The 22,129-nt window shown below is 39.4% G+C and overlaps 2 protein-coding genes across 10 annotated transcripts in view; one reads left to right on the top strand and one right to left on the bottom strand.

The window, feature by feature from the left end:
* Nucleotides 1-400: 400 nt before the first annotated feature.
* Nucleotides 401-6,065, bottom strand: CHCHD7 (coiled-coil-helix-coiled-coil-helix domain containing 7). Of its 6 annotated transcripts, XR_009536572.1 has the most exons (6): nucleotides 5,912-6,065; nucleotides 5,319-5,448; nucleotides 2,970-3,039; nucleotides 1,285-1,383; nucleotides 998-1,138; nucleotides 401-539 (listed from the first exon to the last, which is right to left on the bottom strand). XR_009536572.1 is itself a non-coding variant. In XM_060128581.1 (5 exons), exons 3-5 carry the CDS (start codon nucleotides 3,021-3,023, stop codon nucleotides 435-437), a joined length of 258 nt encoding a protein of 85 aa, XP_059984564.1. In that variant the 5' UTR covers nucleotides 3,024-3,039; nucleotides 5,319-5,448; nucleotides 5,912-6,065; the 3' UTR covers nucleotides 401-434. The 6 variants fall into 6 exon arrangements, 5 of the variants coding, with proteins under 5 accessions (XP_059984564.1, XP_059984566.1, XP_059984565.1 ...); XM_060128581.1 differs by lacking the exon at nucleotides 998-1,138; XM_060128583.1 differs by lacking the exons at nucleotides 998-1,138; nucleotides 5,319-5,448 and adding an exon at nucleotides 4,837-4,962 and having other exon boundaries at nucleotides 5,912-6,060.
* A 355-nt stretch (nucleotides 6,066-6,420) lies between these two features.
* Nucleotides 6,421-22,129, top strand: part of PLAG1 (PLAG1 zinc finger) — a 51,253-nt gene continuing 35,544 nt past the window's right edge. For all 4 annotated transcript variants that reach the window (XR_009536340.1, XR_009536339.1, XM_060127572.1 and 1 more), the window contains exon 1: nucleotides 6,421-6,615. The gene's annotated coding sequence lies outside the window, so the exon portion shown is untranslated. The remainder of the gene's footprint in view (nucleotides 6,616-22,129) is intronic.

Raw genomic sequence — 22,129 nt, 5'->3', positions numbered from 1 at the left:
CCCACCACTCAGTCCCCCACCTCACCCTCCAGGGGGACCGTCTACACACTGCTCTCCAGATGCGGCCCCAGCTTTCCCTCCATCATGGCGTCGCTCACATCACAAGCACTGCTTCCCTTTCACCCCCATGAAGTCCTTCCTCGTTCCCGACTTACTTCTCTTTCGAAACTCAGCGGAAAAGCTGGACTCTTCATGGACTCTTTCCTGACGCTCCCCTGCCTTCAGGAAGTCTTGTAAACTCGGTGACACGGCACAGCCAGAGCGGCCTGCTCTCGTTATGGCACTGAGAGCAAACACAGAGGACACAGGGCTTCCCCTGGTGCAATCTGAGATCTGTCTGGGTAAGGCCTGGAAGGTCTTAAGAAGTTACCGTAACCACTTATTAAACATATTCATCTGCTTCTGAGTTAAATAAACCACTTTAATGCAAACACTCAATAGGGCATCTTGCCCATTGCTTGCAAGATTATGTCTCTCTCTGCTGCTGTAGGCATAGACGGCTTCACTCCATCCCGTCTTCTCTGGATCATGATAGAATTCTGTGTGTATGTGCAAAAAAGAAAAACCAAAATCAGTCAAGTACTAAATGCGAATCAGTTACCAGTAATCTGCTATTGTGGTCTTCAGAAAGGAAACGTAAAAAACCGAGTTTAAAAAAAACAACAAAGAATGCATTCTAGGACTCCAGATACTGTTTTCAGACGATTCTCAATTAAACAGAAGTGATTGTTCCCACAGGAATATGTTAACTGTAACTGGGGTGGGGACACACTTTGTAACTTCAGGCCCATCGAGAGGAGCTACGGAGTAACGGCCAAATGAAACCAACAGGTAAGCTAGCAGAGGGACAGGAAGCAGCTGGATCCAGAGCTCAGAGAAACAGAAATTATATGGCAACGTCCGCCAAAAATGGGACCACGGGTGATGGCGGGAGAGGAAGAAGAGAAAAGGAAGCCTGATGCGTGTTGTGACGGGGCGAGCCACCTATTCCGCTCACCTCCAGAAAACTCCAGTTGTTAACAAGGCTATCGCTTTAGGGCCGCAGGCACTTATGCACGTAGGAAGACACACCTCTATCAGAGCTGCGTCCTTACACGTGGGCAGAGGGTGAGGCAGCTAACGAGAGCGCCCAAGGATCCTTTAGGGCACACGGAAGATAAAGTCAAAAAGGTAAGTTTCCGACAGCCATCACTAAGGAAGGATTGTGGGTGCTGACAAACTTCAGGCTTCAGTTTCAAGCTGAGCAGATGAGTTTCAACATAAAGGTAACCAAACTAGGCTTACCCAGAACTTCCGGCAGTTTTTGTACTTCAAGAAGTGAGTGGAACACCTTTCTTTGTCATAGTTATATTCATCCATACATCTGGTAGAAGCATCAGATTCCTTAAATATGTAAGATAGGTATCATTTAAGAGGGGGAATGGCATCTAAAAAAAAACAAACTTCTGAAGCTGCTCCCCCCCCAGAGCAGGTAATGTGAAATAGTTCCTTTTTGTTCATTTGAACGAACAGATAATGAACAGGAACAGAATTATCTTTCCAACTATCCCAGCATTCGTTCTGCTCAAAGCAGACATCTTCCTTTTCACAGTGGCGTCAGTTTTCTGAACACCTGATCACAGGAATTTGAGTCGAAGCACTGACTGAGATCACTTAACCCAGTAACCGGTCAATGAAGAGGCCGAGGCAAGGTGCAACATGCTCAAGATCACGGTGCAAGGAGTTCCCTGGCGGCTCAGTGGTTAGGACTCGGTGCTTCCGCTGCCGGGGCCTGGGTTCAATCCCTGGTCTCGAAACTAAGATCCCACAAGCCACACGAGGCGGGCTGGAGCGGGGAGGGAATCACTGCTGTATGTGGAAGCAAAACTCAGTCTCCCGACTCAGAGGGCAGCTCTCCGCCCCTCCAAGTTCTCGCTTGGCCTTGAATGTTTGAGTTAAGGTGGTTTCGAGAACCTAAGTAAGTTGCTAATGACTGGTCTGCAAGGTAACTTAACGACATTCATCTCAACGTGTGTTCGGCTATCATTTGCTCCATTACGCAAGTAAGTACACAATTATGCAAGCAATTTTAATAGGTTATCATTAATATCACTTCAAAACCACAAGGAGCAACACAGGGCTAAGAGTTCAAAGGAGGGTAGCTGCCATTTGGGAGTTAAATTTCAGCTGTCTGAACTGGAAGTAGATTGGAGAACAAACTTCAAAGTGAAAGGCATGATTCCGAGACTCCAGCTAAAGGGAAGCTTTAAATAAAGGGGAAGGTAACTTCCTTCACAGATCTAAGAAACATGGTCTAGCTAAAGAGACTTAGTAAAGCCGTTAAACAGATGTCATATATGTAGCAAAGCTAATCTTCTACGCCAAATATTTAATGAATGTGTATATTTGGAAAATGCATATAGGATCAGGAATATAATTTCCATAGCACCAGTCCAACGACTGCATTATTCAAGGGTGACAATGCCACAAGTAAGAACCGCTAAATCTTACCAAATAAATGCCAATAAAGCTTTACCATTACAACGAAATGTTTTGTTTACATGATACCTTTGTGAAAACCTTCAGGCTTTAAATAGCCTAATTCAGTTCTCAACCCTCATCCTCAGCAGGTTGTCTCAGGGACATGATGAAGGCGTTGCTATCAAAACATAAATTTCAGGGACGGTTTAAAAATACCTACTTTCCATCTTTGCATGTTTGGACTCAAGAATTTCCTCTGTGTTACACATGCTTGTCTAGTATAACAGTGATGTTATACAAATTAGGGAAACTTAAAAGAGATGAATCCTTGTTAGCTAGATTATGAATATCTAAAAATGCTCTAGTGAAATAAGGATACACAGGCCAGGAATATTTCTCGTACAGAAATAACTTTATTTAAGAACTGCAGAAAACTGACGCCCACAAAATCAGAAGAAGCCTGTTTTTCCAACTCGATACTCACGACAATTAAAAGCGATCTGGCTTACCAACAAGCAAGGATTTATGTCAGGATCTCTCAGCCTTCCAGCTACCACGGGCATCCTACCTGTCTTCTTCCTGCAGGCAGATGTTGGGGAAGAGTTACACAGTGGATGACAATATAAGCTAGTAAATCTCATCAGCTCCACAAGTACTTGAAAAGTTAATTCTGCCATAATGATTATCCAGTGAGGAACTCATATAACCTCTGTATTTTCAGAGTAAAGACTTGGATGTGATTCTCCTTTGCACTGACTTGTGCCTCAGCACAAAGGCCTCATTTAAATTCCTAAAGTGCATCTACTGAAATTTGATTACAATGTCCAGAACGAAAGATAGTTCAGCTAAAATTTGGTTTTCGTTTACTCCTATTTCTAAAGGTTAAGCAATTAAATGTATTAACGAAACCTAAGAATACCGCATGCACTCTATTACTTCCTTATTATATATGGATTAGCACACAAAATAAGGGTGGAATACTTTAGTACAACCCAACTTTAGCAAAAACGTTTGTTAACTAAAGTACGTGAATGTCTACTCCATGGCCAGCCCTGGGATGGCCGATATACCAAAAACAAAAACAAAACAAAGTTATTACTTAGTTGACATTCTGAAAAGTTAAAAAAAGAAAATCTGAAACTTAACTTCCAGGGGCATCTTCTATTTAGCTGATACTTCCCAGGGTTGAAGGAAGTCAGGGAATGCTACTGTAGAGCATTCATCTTCCAACTAAAGCCGTATACAGAGATACAGCTCTGAAGAAGCCTTTATCCATTAAAGATGACCACAGTTCTCTAAGGGCCAATTAGTGATTCCAAGTCAAGCTGTATACTCATATAACAAGTATGTCGACTCTATCCCAGGACAACTACTCTCTATAATGAAGTTAATTGAAATTGGTATACTATTATCTTCAAAGACATGTCATAGAAATGAACTAAAAGGGAAAACTAAAAAAAAATAATCAACTGACTGTTAATTACTAAAAGGTAATTTTTTGTTTATTTCAACGTATTAGCATACTATCGATTAAGCCACCCACAAATATTTTTAAATGCTCTGCACTAAGTTTAAGGAACTTACTCCTGAATGGTGTTCTAGCTTAACTGTCTTTTACCTAGAGGTCTAAGGAGAAGCCAGCAAATAATGCAGTATGACTTACCAAAAACACCACTGAATAAAAACTGCATCAGTATAACCAGACAGAGCTCAGAATTTTTGTACAAAGTGGTTTCTACTTTCCTTGCCCAAGATGGGACCATCAAAACATATCAGTCATGTTAAAAGAAATAAAGTACATTCAGGAAAAACAATCAAACCCCACCAGCTCCTGAAAAGTGAAGGTATTCTGAACCTTGAGTCAACTAGTTCCGTTTCTCTATTAAGAGAAAGATCACGATGTCCAGGCTAAAGGAGATAACCTCTGCAAAGAAGGATGGAAAAAAGTCTAATCGTTCGGGGGTCTTTTCAGTACCCACTAAGTAATCCTTCTATTTTATCATCTTCACTGACCAATACATGAGTATACCTAGCTAGCAGAAACATCTTAGCAAAAAGGAAATTCAAGATGCTGTGCAACTATATGTAGAAGCTTCTTCCTCTCCTGAATACAATTCCTTTGCAGCCTTCACTTCTTCTTATGAGAGGTGAGGGCACTAAGTAAATTCACAGCCTTCCTTTCTACATCTGTCCTATGCTGTGAGAGCAAAGAACTCTGCTTAGTTGTTCATATGCCTTGGATATAATCTCAACAACGATCAGACGCAGACAGAACTCAGGTTGCCTGCCTCCTTTGAAAGTGTTCTGGTTCGCATTTTATCATTGTCATGGGTCAGGAATTCTTTACAAATAACACCGAGGTAACATCACATGTACCGAATCAGGTCTGCTGTAGGAGTTTATCCACCTTTCATTTCCTCTCCTTTCCGGATTCTAAATACAAGTCAATCTAAGTTTGGATTTCCGACTGTCACCTTCTTTGCATGAATCCTCATGTATCAACTGGAAATGAAGAGGAAATGTCAGTTTACAGTGAGGAGCGGGGCTGAAGTCAAGTTCGAGTGTTCCGCCAGCGAGGCCTTATCTACTTAGTTTCTGAAGGTACCAAACAAACGTGACGAAGCTCTACTTGCAGGGGACAGTCAGAAAGAAACCAACGATTTGAGAGAAGGGCCGCAAAAGCACGGCACGTTTGAGGAACAGCCCTAAAATCTTTTCCAAAGGGCAAACTGCTTTAAAAAGTATTTCTTGATTTCCCACCCAGTGGTTCAGGTCGCCACTCCGAGCAGCTCTGCAAAGGAAGGGGGACGCGAACGCTGCTGACCCGTCCAGCCCACCCCTCCCGTGCTGGTCCTTGCCCAGGCAGGGGTTGCGGCCCTCCCACACCGCAGGGCAACCGTCGGGAAGCTGAAACACGTCCTGCGAGGCCCTCAAGCCTTTAACCCACGGCTGGGTGCAGGCAGGCAGGGTCAGGAAGTAGCGGTGGCCCTGCGGAGGGGGCGGGGAAGGCGAACGGAGACTCTGGAGCCAGGCGAGCCCCAGGCCCCGCTACCTCCAACGAGCTGCCCGGCCCCCCGACGGCGGCCGCAGGTGAACCCACCTTGCCCCGACCTTCACCTTCGACGGCGCCCAGAAGAGCAGGGGGAGAGGAAAACGCAGGGAACTGGGGGCAGGGCTAGGCATTTACGCTCCAAAGGCTGGGAAAAAGGGTGAAGGAAGGGTGAAGGAAGGGCCGGGGGTGCCCAGGCAGGGGGCAACTTCCTCGTCCCCGGCCCGAGAAGACCCGTGTTGCGGGGAGGATGTGACGGGAAGGGGCCCGCGCCCAGGCGAGGCCTGGTGGAAGCGGCGTCACGCCGGAAAAGCGGATGCGGGCCCCGCGGCGGCCCAGGCGCGCCAGTCTCTTCCCGCAGCCCGGCAGCCGCCGCAGAGGGAAGGGCGGGGAACTACTCACCTCGGGCTGCCGCTTCACCAGCGCCCAGGCCGTCTCCAGCTCCAAACACGTCAATGGCTCACGCAGCGGGACCTTAAGTAGCGCGCATCCCAACGTGCTGCCCCCGCTCCCCGGCGGCCGCCGGCCCAATCGGGGCGCGCCGCCGCCTGACTGACAGCTGAGCGGGGCCTGGCGCGGCGGGGGCGGACGGGCCTCGCCCCGCCCCCGGCCGGCGGGAGGAGGGCCGAGGCGGGAGGAGTGGGCGGGGCGGCGCGCGCGGCCCCGCCCCGCGCGACCCCCCCGCGCCGCGGCCCGCCTCTTAACACTTCGGCTTGACGGGCGGCGTGGAAGGCCAATCGGTGGGCCCAGCCGCGGCGGCGGCGGCCTCCAGTGGTCGACCCCGGGGAGGAGCTTGCGGGGGGGGCGGGCACAGCGGCGGGCGGGGGCAGGGGGCGGGCCGGCGGGAGGCGGGGGCGGCGGCCGAGCGGGCCGGGGGAGGCAGCGGTGGGCGCGACGTCGGCGGCGGCGGCGGCGGCGGCGGCGGCAGCTGCAAGTTGGGCTGCAGGGGCAGCGCATACACTACAATGGCTGCTGGAAAGAGGCGTAAGGAAACAATTTCCAGGCCCGCCGCGTCCAGCCCGAAATATGAGAAAAAAATTATTAGAAATTCCGCGGGCGGTGTAAAGGCGGCGGACGGGCCGGAGGGAGGATGTTAAAGCCCCGCGGTGAGTTCTCCCGGGGTCCGGGGCGGCGGAGAGGCGTTTAGCGGGAGAAATATCAGGGTTATTTAAATTATGGGACTCGCCGAGGGGGCAGAGGAGCCGCGGCGGCGGCAGGAGGAGGAAAAGTTTGTGCTACTCTCAGCCCCTGCTCAGGACCCCAGAGAGAAAAATAATAATAAAAAATAAAATAAAATCATTCAGCGGGGGTGCGAGGACTCCCGGAGTCGCTGTTGACAGGGCAGGGGGCGATGCGGCTGGAGACCCGAAGGTGAGGTCGGTGGGAAAAAAAAAAAACCCTTTCTTCAGGGTCTGGAAAGTTTGAAAAGTTTTCCTCCTCCTCCTCCGCTCTGGTGCTGTGAATATTGTGACAGCGGCAGCGGCAGCAGCGAGAGCGGAAGACATTAGAGACCCGAAAAATAAGGGAAAAATTAATATAAATTCAGTTTTACGAGTAAACTCTCCGCATTTTCCACCAAAACATCCCGGGGGAAGGTCGCTTCCCAAAGGGCCTGGCGGAAACCCGCAGTCGGCAATATTTGGGGGGCACTTTGAGTGACTTGGGGGAACTTTGCCCCTTTTTCAAAAGAGGTTTTTCTTTTTTGGAGAAACGGATTTGTTTTTGCCCTTTCCTCAGGTGGGCGAGTCGGGGTCGGGGTGCGGGGTCTACGGGGAGGTGTGAGCCCGGGGTGTGTGCCTGCGGGAGGAGGGGTGGTAAATGAAAGCAGGAGATCTGCACAGAGCAGGGACAGCTTGTTGTCAGTATCATAAACAACCAAAATGGAGGGAGAACTCAGGCATATAACCAAATAAAAATTTTTTAAAAATCGCAAAAAAATCCCAAAAAATCCGGGATGCTCCCCCTTTTCTCGCTCAAGGTAGAAGGATGAACCGCCTTTCCCCTGAAGCCCATTTTGACTTTGCAGGGACCAAGGAGTTAATATTTATTTATTTTTTAAAACTTTCGAAGGGCAAAAGCCTTTTATAACTCAACCGACAATGAGAAAACGTGAAAATCCGATGCTCGAGAAGGAGGGGGAGGGAGGGGGGGAGGTGGTAGTGCAGAAACTGCTAAACTTATTGGTAATGTGGACTGATCTGAGATAAGATAAACACTATATTTGCTATTTTATAACTCTCTTTTAATGATCGTTGCGGGGTTCCCCCCCCCCTCCTTTGGAAAAAAAAGTGATGCCATTTTCTTAATAGAGTTAATATGTGTGATTGGAAGAATAAACCTTTCCGGCTTTAGATGGCATTTTCGTCGCATTTATGCTTCAGGTTTTGTTGGTGGCTCCCTCGTTTCTTCAAACTAGGCTCTACAGAGGAGGGGTAGAGAGGTGATGCTGCACACAGAGGCTGGTGTGCAAGACTGGAGCACCTTTTGGGGTGGGGTGGGCAGTTGCTGGGTTTATCCCTTCCTGACACGTTTGCTTCACGTGCTCATCCTCAGGAAGGAATGTTCAGCTGAGGTTTTCTGGTTTTACGTATAGAAAAGGATGGTGCCTCTTGCATCACATTGAAGTTAATGGGAAAGTGCTGCTGATGTTGGTTCCACGTGGGATATGGGACAGAGCAGGGCATTTTAAAGGGACAGCTTCTCTTTTCTGATGATTTTCATCACCTACACAGAATCCCTGCGTGAGGACCAGAAGCAGAGGTTCTGGGAGGGTGTGGTGATGGAAGAGTCTCCTCTTTCCATTACTCAAATGCACCCACCTTTAGCAGTGATGGAGGGAAAGGAGGGATAAGCAAGCCCAACAGAAGATGGATATTGTGAAGATCAGTTTGTATCCAAGCTGTTCTTTTGTGTAACAAGCCCTCCCAGGAACTTTGCATGTTACATTGCTTTGCTTTGGAAGCTGATTTTGGAAGGAATTGTGGAAAAATGGGAATAGTTTAAGGTGTGTGGTGTAATGGTATAGCATTATTGAACAGCTATGAATTCTGTGCAGTGAGATCAAAGAGCTGTGTATGCCCATAATGTGAATTTTACAGCCATTTTGTAAAAGCTGTAAAATACCTAATATTCAATTTGGCTTAAGGTACATTGAGGACTTCTGGTTGAAAACTCCAGACAGAGTGGTGGAGATTCTTTTACACTGTAAGCAGGAGACATTTCTTTAAGGGAAAAAAAGCACATACACCAACACCATGGAAAAGTTTACGCATACCCATTTTAAAACCCCATCCTATACATGTGCTGTAACTCTGCGCCTTTGAAATGGAAAGGTTTTAAAGTCCTGTGACCTACCAGTTTGCATCTTTTAGGTTGAATTTATTTGTGTTATTTAACAGGAAATGTTTACTGATCATAAACTACTATTGAGTCTAATGGCTTAGATTTTCAGAGTATTTCCAAAATTTAAAATGTGTAGGTTGTTTGCTGTCCTCTATTGGAGATTAAGGTTAATCTCGAATAGAATTTACTTGTGTTCCGTTTTCCACAGGTATATGAAGTTTCTGGAATAGATGCCTATTTTCCCTTGTTTTTATGATTTATAGAAATGGATTAAAATTAGGGCTGGAGTTTTAGACTTCTTATACAGAATATTTTGTCTTGCCATACTGTACAAATTATTATTTTGAAGTCTAGTGTGTGTTAACCTGTGTTCACCTCTGAGCTCTTATCTGCACCTTTCTGTAAACATCTCCATGACAGCATTACATTGGTGTAGTGTGGTTTCTGATTTTGGAAGCAATTGCAACTTTCTAAGAACTCATTAAAAAATTAATCCCATGAACCACTGTTAAATCAAAATTGATTGGAAAGTGATTAAACTGTCAAAGGAGAAGAGAAACTCCCCCCCCCCCCAAATAATCTTTCCAGAGGTTTTGGAATGCCATTAATACTTATAAAACCTTTGAAATTTATCGTACATTTTCATTGTTATTTTGGCTCAAGACAGTTACATTGACTATAAATGGTCAGAATTCGGTTATGTGTTTAAAATAAGTGGGACTTTTAGATCTTGAATAGTTGCCACTTTCACAAACCAGATACTAATATCAATAAATTCAGTTTCTGTAAAAGTGAAGGAAAAGTATTTCTTCCAGTTACATTAGACCATTGAGTTATTGAGGTTGTTTGGACACTTCAAGTTGTGATTAGTTTACTGTCAACCTAAATAAAAGTGCTGGTATTGTGATTTTTTTTTTTTTTCTATCTCACAGAGAATGGTATGAAACTTACTTCATGTTTGGGTTTTACACAACTAGTTACTTTTCTGAATCAGAAAATGCACTCAGAGCACACAAGTATAAACCTGTAATTCCTCAGAGAGCCTTATTTAGATAGAGCAGAGCATGATTGCTACTTTGAATTGACTGTACTGAGCTTTTTTAATGCCTGAGAAATACTACCTGTTGAACATCTTTTTTCTGAAGCTACCATTAAATTGTACCAATTTACAGAAATAAGCTAAAGTTATTGTATACTCAAAATCTTTATTTCAGTTAAAATTAGAGAAACCTCATAGGCTGAGATTCTTATTTGAAATTTATATGCCTAATTTTGCTATTCGAAATTCTATAAGGTATTTAGCTGCTTTGGAAGATGATTTATAAATGTGGGCTAATTCTGATAAAATTCAATACCTGCATATTTATTATAACCTAAATATTTTAATAAACAGACATCTTACAGCTAAATAAATTAATGACTATGTTTTTATCAACATAGTTTCCCAATTTTAAGGATACTCTCTGTTTTAATATCATACAAAGGTGTTCTTTTTCTTTCCTTTGTTTTTAACATAATCCTGGTTGTCACTGTATACATTTTGGTTTGGTATTCTGGAAATTTTCCTTTGTAAGGATTAAATTGTTATTTGCTGAATGAAATACAATGCTCCTGTCTTTGAGATTTGAAAAGCCTGAGAACTGAAACATGTATCTATAGCGATCTTTGAAGTTTTGTTTTGATAATCATTTGCCCCTTAAGCTGTGTAATCAAAATATTGGTTCCTTCCAGGAATGTTTTAATGTTTTTTATTTAGAATCTTGTTCTTTGGAAAAATAATATATGTAAAAAATTACCTGTTACACACACGTGCACACACACACACACACACACATGCACACACACACCCAAGAAAAAAGAAAAAAGTTCTACTGAATAACTTTACTTACACAACCTGGAATACTTGTTCTTTTTGATGTGTTTCCAAATGTATAGGAAATAAATAACAAATTGTCCTCTTTATGTTGATAATGTCTTAGATTCTTAAGTTATTTGAGTAGGGAAGAGTTTCAGAAGAAGGAAGGAACAACTGAATCTGTTCAACACAACCCAATATAATGAATATGTTAAAGGTAAAAGGGCTAAAAATTGTCCCTTGAGCCATTTTCTAAATGCTTTAAGAACCTGATAAACACCTTATCTGAAACATCAAATACTTTAAAAATATATCAGACACTGCAAAAGAACAAAAATGGACCTTTGATTTCTTTAATTTTAACAGGAATTAATGTAGGCAGCATATTTAACCAATTAGTAACTGTTTAGGTAGCCTTGGAAAAGTATTTACAAATAAGTTAAATGTGAGGGCAGGGTACACTGGATTGATGAACAGTTAAGTTAACTATGATTTTAGAATCCATGCAGGGGAATTCTTTCCCATTGTACAATAAGACCACTTTGGAGGCAACTAATTTTTACTTTTGTATGTATTTCAGTCCCTAATTTTTTTTGAAAAGCTTGAACCTGACATCTACTGTGTTACTACTTTTCATTTATACAGGGCAATTTTTATATCTCATTAGCAAATTTAATTTTTAAATTTAATTTGAGAAATTAAATGCAAAATTTGAGACCATAACATTTTATGAAAGTATTGGTGTGTACTTCACATTTGAAGCTATGAGAAATATACATGTGTGAAAACCTGGCAGAAATGATTGCAGGGCCATGATTTGATTTTTACTTTTAAATCACTTGGCCTACTGCCCAGTCATTTGCATTCTAGTCTGGGTGCCCACCTGTCTCCACCTTTTCCACCAAGGGTGGTATTGACAAGGGTATGGGTGGTGAGGAACTGCCAAAGGTGCTTTGGTATTTTTGTTTTCTGATTTTGTGTATGTACTGGTATTTGTTGTTGTTAAAGTGTTAAGGTTTTTGCTCTTTTTTTTTTTTAATGCTTATCAGAAAACAAAGTCACAATTTCAGAAAACAAATAATATCTCATTTTTAAAAAGTGAAGTGATGTGATACTGCATTAAAATTGTTAGTGTTTATAAGTCCCTGGATGTCTTGTAAACAGAGTTACTGCAGGGTCATGGTATTAAAACTAACCACAGTGGTGTGTGTGTGGGGGGATTTGAGATGGCAACCTAAGAAATGGGTATGCCTGCACAGAATGAATGAATTCAGGCAGTTATGTCCTAGCTTAATAGGAGGAGCAACTGGCTTGAAATGTTTCCCTGTATTTTTTTTTAAGTGAAAACTTTTCCTAATCTAAATACATAGAAAACCTAGAAATATGAATGTGTTAGAAAGCAAAAGTGTTCTTTTTTGATGTCTTAAAAAAAATGAGTTTTCAGTAATGAAAGTGTATTACAAGAACATAAGTATGGACTAAAATGTCCAAAATTAATGGGGAAGAACTAGTGGATGAGAATATCAGATTAAATAATAATCATGGTAAATTTAAAATTTGACTTCTGTGAATAAAGAATAACTAAATACAAAGCAAATAATAATAAATTTACCCCCCCAAAATGAGAGTGATAATTGGGGGATCTATAAGAGAGTATTTGTAATACAAATTGCTGGTTTTATAACCTTTTAAAAATAGTTTCCCCAAAAGTTTTCCCTCCATATCTTTAGACTTGTATTAAACTAAATTAAATTTAAGAATAATATGTAGTGGTTATTTGGAATTCTTTATTTTTAAATAAGGAAAAACGATTTTTTGTTTTTTTTTTAAAAGATTAAAGATTATTTTAAATGTGTACCTAAGTGAAGTGTTCTGAAAAATCTTAGAAACTGTTGAAAATTATTTTCTTCATTCTTCATCAGAAAGTTTAAAACTTTCCGTTAAGTTAGTGAAATAAATTTTAAAACCTTAGTATAAGAACAGTGTACTTTGTGGACTTTTTTAGGGCAATTTAAATCATTTCTTACAGACTTCATAACATTTAAAAAGCTTCTCACAAGGTAAAGATAAGAACATTCACAAACTTCTTAATTTCTGGAATGTTTTTAGGTGTAGGCTGACAATTAAAGGAATTTTCCTTCCCATTTACTAATTAGCAATTGATTTTCTGAAGGAGAATCTAGACCTATTACAGTATTATGTTCGGGAGTGGGCTTTTCCTTCAATATCAGAAAATACTTTGAGGGTAGAGGAGGCATCTTTTCTTCATGGGTCTCTACAGATTGTGATGATCTGTCATTGCAGAGTCTTGAGCGCTACCTTTTTTTTGAGAGTGAGAGACTCATTTGAGGCTTTCAGATATTAAATGTTTGAATTATTTTCTCAAACCAGTATTGGAATTGCACATGTGTTTATTGATTATTTATGATATCCTATCTTTTAGTTTCTGAATATGGGAATGTTAATTCTCAGATGAAATGCTACAACTAAAGGGCTGCCACTTGACTTTTAAAAAAATTGTCTTTTTAATCAATAGTTTGACCTTAGAGCCTTTAATTTTGAGATACATTTTTGGAGACTGTTAAACTAGAAATTAGAGAACGAGGAATTTAGTCCCTTTGTCTAATAGGCAAAATTAGAAAAATGTTTTAGTCAGTTTTGTTCATTTGAAGATACTTTAGCAAAAAGTTGATTCACTTGTTCTTGATCAGAAGAATTTTAAGAAATTGAACCTGAAAGCTTGAGGTAGTTCAAATGTGCAGGTTCAAAATAGCACCAGTTGAATTTTAGCCTGCTAGATTTTCTCAATAACTTGATTTTATTTTCTTATAGTGTCTTAATGCTGGAATTACACAGAGCCCGCATCACTTTTCATTATACTCCAAAAGAGTTATAGTAAAAGGTTTTATTTTTATCAAGTTTAGGCAATGAAATGAAAATACTGTTTTATATAAGAGAGCATTACCTTTTTTAAGCTACTTTGTGCAAATTCCCCAACAGTTTCTATAACTGTTCCATTCCAAAGAAGAGAAATTAGCTCCTTTACCTTAAAACTAAATTTGCTCTAAATTTCCAGTTTATGGGAGGGTTGTCACTTTATATATTTATATATTTATATATTTGGGTAAGATCTATTATAACCTATATATCAATTTATATATTTGATATATATAAATATATATAATATATAATGATATATATATATATATATATATATATATATATATATATATATCAACCTATATATCAATTTATATATTTGGGTAAGATCTATTATAACCTAAAAAATAAATATTAATATGATCATCATATCTGATTATAAGCTACCTCTCAAACATGAATTTGCTTCCCTTGTACTTCTAAAATTATTTTCTAAATAAAACTGAGAAAATGTTTTTCATGTGTTTTTCTAATTTGTTATTGTCTGAAGTAATTTAATTGGGTAAAATTTCAGTTTCAATTATGTTTCTCTTCTAATATTAATAGAATTTTACTTGAAAATTACTGTTCAAATGCACAGTGTTTCAGCACTAAAACAGCATTAGATATATAATAAAATAGGTATGTTGATTATACCAAGAGTGGTGGAAGCAGCCCTAGTAATTCTTATTTGGAATAGTTTAAAATGTTTCCAGCAAAATGCCTGTGAGTGTAAGGCACACCTCTAACAGCAGTTAGTGATATTTTATGCTTTTCTTTTTCTGCTTCATAAAATTTGAGCATCCTCAGAGCTGCTGCCATGCAAACAAATAACTGATTTAACTATGCCCTGTGTAAAGTACACATATCAGGTTTAGCTTCTCATGTAATTTGCTTTAGCTTTCTTATAAGAAAATTGTATAAGACAGGTATTCCTTAGTAATAATTTGGTATACATCACATCTTAAAATATATTACAGGTAAAATATATCATCATAATCGTTTACCCAAATCAAAATGGAAGTAAACTATCCAGTAATCGTTTTAATTAGACATAGAACGAAGGTTTTAAGTATTTAACAGGATAACTTGATGTACTGCTGAAATACAGGGAATTGTAGTTGAAAGTTGTTTCTGTACCCGAATCGATTTTCGTGTGCCTCAAAGTTTGTAAACAAAAGTGAACACATATAAAATCTGGCAGTTTACAGAAGTTCTTAAACATCTATCCTTTGACAGTTAATGAAAATGTACTTTTCAAATACATGAGCAAAATTACTTCAAAAGTCATAACATATTCAATTATTATAGTTAGTTTTCAAAGAAAAATGGAGATGAATGGTTTAGTATTGCTTTTATCTACATCAATTGAATATTCATTATAGTTGAATTTTTTAATCATTAAAGCATTTAATACTCTTAGGTATATTTTTGGGTTTTGTTTTTTTTTTTAAGTAGTGTAACTGTTTTCCTTAGAACCCTGTCTTTTTTGGACATTATAACCTAATTAAGATAGTTATTTCAAAACTTTAACTGCTTTTATTTAATAAGAGAATTCCTGTTCCCTAGATCATATTATTCTTAAAAGAAGTTCCTACCTTGAAGCACTCTTAATCTAGCTCAGGTTATCTTTTTAAATCTATACTACATAGAAACTTTTCTTCTTCTAGAGTTAGGCATTTATCGCTATGATCTTACCTCTTAGAACTGCTTTTGCTGCATCACATCAATTTTAGTATGTTACCTTTCCATTTTCATTTGTCTCAAGGTTTTTTTTTTTAATTTCTCTTTTGATTTCTTCCTTGATCCATTGGTTGCTCAGTAGCATTTTGTTTAATCTACATATCTGTGAATTTTCTGGTTTTCTTCATGTAATTATCTTCTAGTTTCATACCATTGTGGTCAGAAAAGATGCTTGATATGATTTCAGTTCTCTTAAATTTATTGGAACTTGTTTTGTGGCCTAACATATGATCTGTCTTGAAAAATGTTTCATATGTGCTTGAGAAGAATGTGTATTCTGTTGCTTTTGGATGGAATGTTCTGCAAATACCTGTTAACTCTATCTGGTCTAATATATCATTTAAGGCCAGTGTTTCCTTATTGATTTTCTGTCTGGGTGATCAGTCCATTGATGTAAGTTGAGTATTAAAGTTCCCTTCTATTATTGTATTGCTGTCTATTTCTCCCTTTAGGGCCGTTAATATTTGCTTTATATATTTAGGTGCTCCTATGTTGGGTACGTAAATATTTATAGATGTTATATCTTCTTGTTCAAATAAGCAACCTAACTTTTAGGGATATTTTAGGAACTAGAAAAAGAGCTCAGGGAACTAGAAAAAGAAAGGAAGGAAACATAAAAGATTACAGAAAAAATGAAATAGAGACTACAAAGATAATAGAAAAGATCAATGAAACTAAGAGCTGGTTCTTTGAAAAGATAAATAAAATTGACAACCTTTAGCTAGACTCACCCCGCCCAGAAAAGAGGACTAAGATAAGTAAAATAAGAAATGAAAGAGTTGGCACAACTAATACCACAGGAATACGAAGCATCGTAAGAGACTACTATGAGAGAATGGACTTGAGGACATGGGGAGGGGGAAGGGTAAGCTGGGACGAAGTGAGAGAGTGGCATGGACATATATACACCACCAAATGTAAAATAGGTAGCTAGTGGGAAGCAGCCACATAGCACAGGGAGATCAGCTCTGTGCTTTGTGACCACCTAGAGGGGCGGGATAGGGAGGGTGGGAGGGAGACGCAAGAGGGAGGGGATGGGGGATATATGTATATGTATAGCTGATCCACTTTGTAATACAGACAGTTATACAGCAACAAATGGACAACCTAGAAATGGATAAATTTCTAGAAACATACAATCTACCAAGACTGAATCATGACAAAATAGAAAATCTGAACAGATGGATTACTGGTAAGGAGATTGAATCAGTAATCAAAACCTCCCAACAATCAGAAGTCCAGGATCAACCAGACACCTTCACTGGTGAATTCTACCGAACATTCAAAGAAGAATTACAGGCATGCCTCGTTTTATTGTGCTTTACAGATATTGTGTTTCTTACAAATTAAAGGTTTGTGGCAACCTGCATCAAGCAAGTCTATTGGTGTCATTTTTCCAACAGTATTCACTTCTGTGTCACATTTTGGTAATTTTCACAATATTTCAAACTTTTTCATTATTATTATATTTGTTATGGTGATCCATCATCAGTGATCTTTGATGTTACTATTGCAAAAAGATTACAACTCATTGAAGGCTCAGATGATTAGCATTGTTTAGCAATAAAGTATTCTTTAATCACATTGTTTATTAAGACACGATTCTATTGCACCCTTAATAGACTACAGTATAGTGTAAACATAATTTTTAAATGCACTGGGAAAACAACAAAAAAAAATCATGTGACTTGCTTTTTGCAATATTTGCTGTATTGCAGTGGTCTGGAACCAGCCCTGCAATATCTCCGAGGTATGCCTGCAATTCCAGTCCTTCTCAAACTCTTCCAAAAAGTAGAAAAGGAGGGAACTCTTCCAAACTCATTTTACAAGGCCAGCATTACCCTGATACCAAAGCCAGACAAGAATGCCATAAGTAAAGAAAATTATAGGCCAACCAATATCTTTGATGAACATAGATGCAAAAATCCTCAAAAAAATATTAGCAATGATATTCAGTCTAATAAAATATTAGACTGAATTCAATAACACTTTAAAAGGACCACATGCCATGAGTAAGTGGTATTTATCCCAGGGATGCAAGGATGGTTCAACATCCACAAATCAGTATGATACATCACGTTAACAAAGTGAAGGAGAGAAATTATATGATCATCTCGATAGATACAGAAAACACATTTAACAAAATTCAATATTCATTTATGGTTAAAAAAGAAAAAAACTTTTAACAAATCAGGTATAGAGGAACTATACCTGAACATAATAATGACCATATATGACAAGCTCAGCACTAACATCCTACTCAGTGGTGAAAACCTTTTCCTCTATGATCAGGAAAAAACAAGGATACCCACTCTCGCCACTTTTATTCAACATAGTATTGGAAGTCCTGCCAGGTCAGTTAGGCAGGAAAAAGACAATTGGCAAGGAAGAAATAAAATTGTCACTACTTGCAGATGACATGATAACTTTATATAGAAAACCCTAAAGACTCCCCCCAAAAACTATTAGAACTAATAAATGAATTCAGTAAAGTTGCAGGATACAAAATCATTACAAAAAATATCTATACATTGCATTTCTATATACTAATAATGAAGTATCAGAAAGAGAAATTAAGAAAACAATCCCACTTAAAATTGCATTAAAAAAAATACCTAGGAATAAATTTAACTAAGGGGGTGAAAGACCTGTGTGCTGAAAACTATTAAGACACTGATGAAAGAAATTGAAGAAGGCACAAATAAATGGAAAGATATCCCATGCTCATGGATTGGAAGAATTAATATCGTTAAATGTCCATATTTCTTTGTAGATTATAAAGCAACCTACAGATTCACTGCAATCCCTTTCAAAATTCCAAAGGCATTTCTCAGAGAAATAGAACAAACGGTTTGTTTGTTGACGCCATAAAAGACCTGGAATACCCAATGGAATCTTGAGCATGAAGAACAAAGCTGGAGGCCTCACACTTCCTGATTTCAAACTATACAAAAAGCTATAATAAGAGAACAGTATGGTATTGGAATAAAAACAGACACATAGATCCATGAAACAGAACAGAGAGCCCAGAAATAAACCCACGCCTTGATGATCAATTAATACATGACAGAGGAGCCAAGAATACACAGTGGGGAAAGCACAGTCTCTCCAATAACTCGTGTTGAGAAAACTGGATAGCCATTTGCAAAAGAATGAACTTGGATGACTGTTTTACACTACACACAAAAATTAACTCAATGGATTAAAAACTTAAACATAAGGCCTGAAATCATAAAACTCCTAGAAGAAAACCTAGGCAGTAAGCTCCTTGGCATGGGTCTTGGCAATGATTATTTTAATCTGACACCAAAGGCAAAAGCAACAAAAGCAAAAATCAAGCAGTGGCATTACATCAAAATAAAATCTTCTGCATCAAAGGAAATCATCAACAGAATTAATAGACAACCTACTGAATGGGAGAAAATATTTACACATCATATATCTGATAAGGGACTAATATTCAAACTATATAAAGAAGTCATACAACTCAAAAGCAAAGAAAACAGTCCAATTAAAAATGGGCAAAAGACATTTTTCCCAAGAAGACATACAGATGGCCAACAGGCTCACGAAAAGATGCTCAGCATCATTAATTGTCAGGGAAATGCAAATCAAAACTGCAATGAGATATCACCTCACAGCTGTTAGAATGGCTATTCTCAAAAAAATAACTAGAAGTAGCAGGTGCTGGTGAGGATATGGAGAAAGGAAGCCCTTGTGCACCCTTGGTGGCGTGAACTGGTGTAGCCACTGTGGAAAACAGTATGGAGGTTCCTCACAAAATTAAAAATAGAAATGTCATATGATGCAACAATTCTACGTCTGGGTGTTTATCCAAAGAAAACAAAAACACTAACTCAAAAAGATATATGTACCCGCATATTCATTGCAGCATTATTCACGATAGCCAAGATACAGAAACAATTTGTGTCCATCAGTGGATGAATGGATAAAGAAGATGTGGTGGGTGTGTGGCTGTGTGGTGCATATGTATATGAATATTATTCAACCATAAAAAAGAACGAAATCTTGCCATTTGCACCAACATGGATGGACCTCGAGGGTGTTAATGCTGAGTGAAAGAAGTCAGACAGAAGAAGATGTATACCACGTGATTTCGCTCATATGTGGAATCTAATAAATAAATTAATTTTTTTAAAACCCCAAGTTTATAGATACATAGAGCAGGTTGGTGGTTGCCAGAGGCAAGGGGTAGGGGGTAGGAGAAATGGATGAACTGTTTTTGGTTTTGTTTTAGTTTCAATGGGAAACAAAAACAAAACAAAAAAACATACTAGAGATCCAGTTGCTCTACTTAAACCTTGGGTCTGCTGTGACGCTTAAATTTCATCATACCCATTTCACCTTTTATCAGCCAGTGAAGGAAGAGGACGAGAAAGCAATTTGTTTTGAGAGAAATGCAATCGATCATATTCAGAGGCTGACTCACAAGAGCTTTTCTAAAATGCATGATACCTCTGCCAGCATTAAAAGGAATTTCTTAATTAAAACCATAATACCCGTGTGTCTCAGAAGTGTTTTCATAATCAGATTGCAGGCACACTTGTATGCCTGCGCTGGCCATTCCAAGTGTTCTGCTGTTTGCACGTATTTTGCACTCAGTGCTGCCACCCTGTGTATGGCAGTGCCTCGGTACTGTATGCACTAATTTTCTGTGGGCTTTTTTTTTTTTTTTTTATTAAGCGATAACGTCCAAAACTACTTCTGGAAAATAAGCATGCATATTACAATAAATTTTAAAGATATTTTAGTATACTGTGCTCTGTGTTTAACGCTGTACTAAACCTAGATTTTTAAAGGTTACACAATTCAGAAGTGTGGTGTTCAACTGCCAAAAACAAAATTTGGGAATTTTTACAGATAAATACCTTTATCTGTTTCATCTGTCACTTCACTAAAGGCGGAATTGGACTAGTATTCTAAATACAGCTTGAAATTAATCAAATATGAAAGCAGAGGGTTTGATCCTTTAAAGATGAGAAATATTATAAGATCTTTTCTTTTAGCCAAGTTTTAGTTAAAAGTTCTTCCTAGTAAAAGCAAAACCAAAAATGAGCACAAAAGAGACTGTTTCTGTTTAAAAGAAAAAGAAACTAAACTTGATTGGTTAAATTATTCCCCGAATCATTAGCCAACATGACTTTTAAATTATATCACCCCAAATATTTTGAGTATTAATACTGTGCGGCAGCCATAAAATACTTTGGCTGGATAGCAATCTCTGTTTTCACCTATATTATCTCACTTAATTTTTACAGCAATCTTGTGAGATAGGAAGTGCAGGCATAATGTGTATGCAAGGAGCAGTAATGATTTCAGAAACTGGAATTCTGTTGCTTTTTATGAGTAAATCTTTAGACTGGACAAGCCATAGGAGCTAAATACATTAATTTGCTAGAGTAAACCTAAATTATCTCCATATTGAAGTTTAAATATTTATTTTAAAAATGGATTTGTTGTAAAAATAAAAATTTCAGTCATAAAGTTGACACTGAGTAACCCAAGTTAGAAAGTGCTTGCATGTCCACTTAATTTTTAAAAGTTATAGATAAGGGGGATAGTTTTTATGAATTTACTAAGTTAAGGAGATTTTTAAAGATATAAACCTAAGCTTCCTTTTTTTTTTAACATAGTAGACTATCTTTTATTTATTTTATTTTATTTATTTATTTTCTTTTTGGCTGCGCTGCCCGGCACGTGGGATCTTAGTTCCCTGACCAGGGATCGAACTTGCGGCCCCTGCATTGGAAGTGCGGAGTGTTAACAACTGGACCACCAGGGAAGTCCCTAAACTTTTCTTTTTTGACGATCTTAAATAGGTACAGTTTTACTAATTTTTGCTTTCAAACACATTTACAGCAAAGCCTTCTGATTTCAGAATGAGCCTCTCTTTTTGCATTTTTGAATAGTTTCCGTTCAATAAATAATGTAATTCTATATCATGACAGCTGAAAATATTGACAGTAAAAATTGCAGGTCTTCAAGGGAGGGGGAGAGGTGGCACTTGAGGTAGGCTTTGAACAAGGCGTGAGTCAGGAATAGGTGGGAAGGAGGGCAGACATGCCAGTGAAGGGAGTGGTCTCAGTAGGGCTTAGGAGGCAGCAGTGTGCTTGTCGTCAGCAGTCTCCAAGAGGACCAGTCCGACTGCAGAGGATGGTTTGCTAGGGGGCAGCGCGACGTGGGACTGGAAAGGTGCGCTGCGGCCTGACTGCAAGCCACCTCACCTGCCAGCCTGAGGCATCTGCGCTCTGGGCCTTAGGAGGCACTGCAGCGTTCTGAGCAGGGGCGGGTGTTCGGGAAACTAAGTCGATTCAGAATCCAGAGTGAATCGAGGCCATGGGTGTGAGACTAGCGTTACAAAAACGTTAGTATAATCCAGGCTTGAAGTGGTGGTCCACTGCTGGGAGGGTGACTCAGATCTCTCTCACTAAGCCCATTCTCACTAGCAAGTTCCAGACCTGGATTTTCAGGGGCCTCTTGGACATAACCACCAGGCATGGACGATTGACATCTCAAACTCAGCATCCCTACTGCTGGCAACTCAGACTTCAGGCCTTTTGTGAACGGCCCTCCCGTTCTCTCACGCCCCTGGTCAGGAAACCATCCTTTCCATGTTGACTTGGAACTTCCGTTGTAGGCTTAGTACTTCTGTCGTAGAGACACAAAACCAAGTGGACACGTAGGGGAAGGAGGAGTTACCGCCAGTGGGAGGATCCGGTTGGCACAGACGTGGTCCTGGC

Source organism: Lagenorhynchus albirostris, chromosome 17 (genome assembly GCF_949774975.1).
Source record: "Lagenorhynchus albirostris chromosome 17, mLagAlb1.1, whole genome shotgun sequence".
NCBI classification, from domain to species: Eukaryota; Metazoa; Chordata; class Mammalia; order Artiodactyla; family Delphinidae; genus Lagenorhynchus; species Lagenorhynchus albirostris.
This window is presented reverse-complemented; position numbering and strand designations above follow the sequence as displayed.

What these genes read in the sequence shown, in the direction of transcription:
- CHCHD7 (XM_060128586.1), bottom strand. Translation starts at nt 5,643, where the DNA reads ATGCCTAGCCCTGCCCCCAGTTCCCTGCGTTTTCCTCTCCCCCTGCTC. An exon ending in AAGGTGAAGGTCGGGGCAAG is followed by an intron (nt 3,040 to 5,560) that starts GTGGGTTCACCT and finishes ATCTGCCTGCAG; the next exon opens with GAAGAAGACAGGTAGGATGC. An exon ending in AAAACTGCCGGAAGTTCTGG is followed by an intron (nt 540 to 1,284) that starts GTAAGCCTAGTT and finishes ACATACACACAG; the next exon opens with AATTCTATCATGATCCAGAG.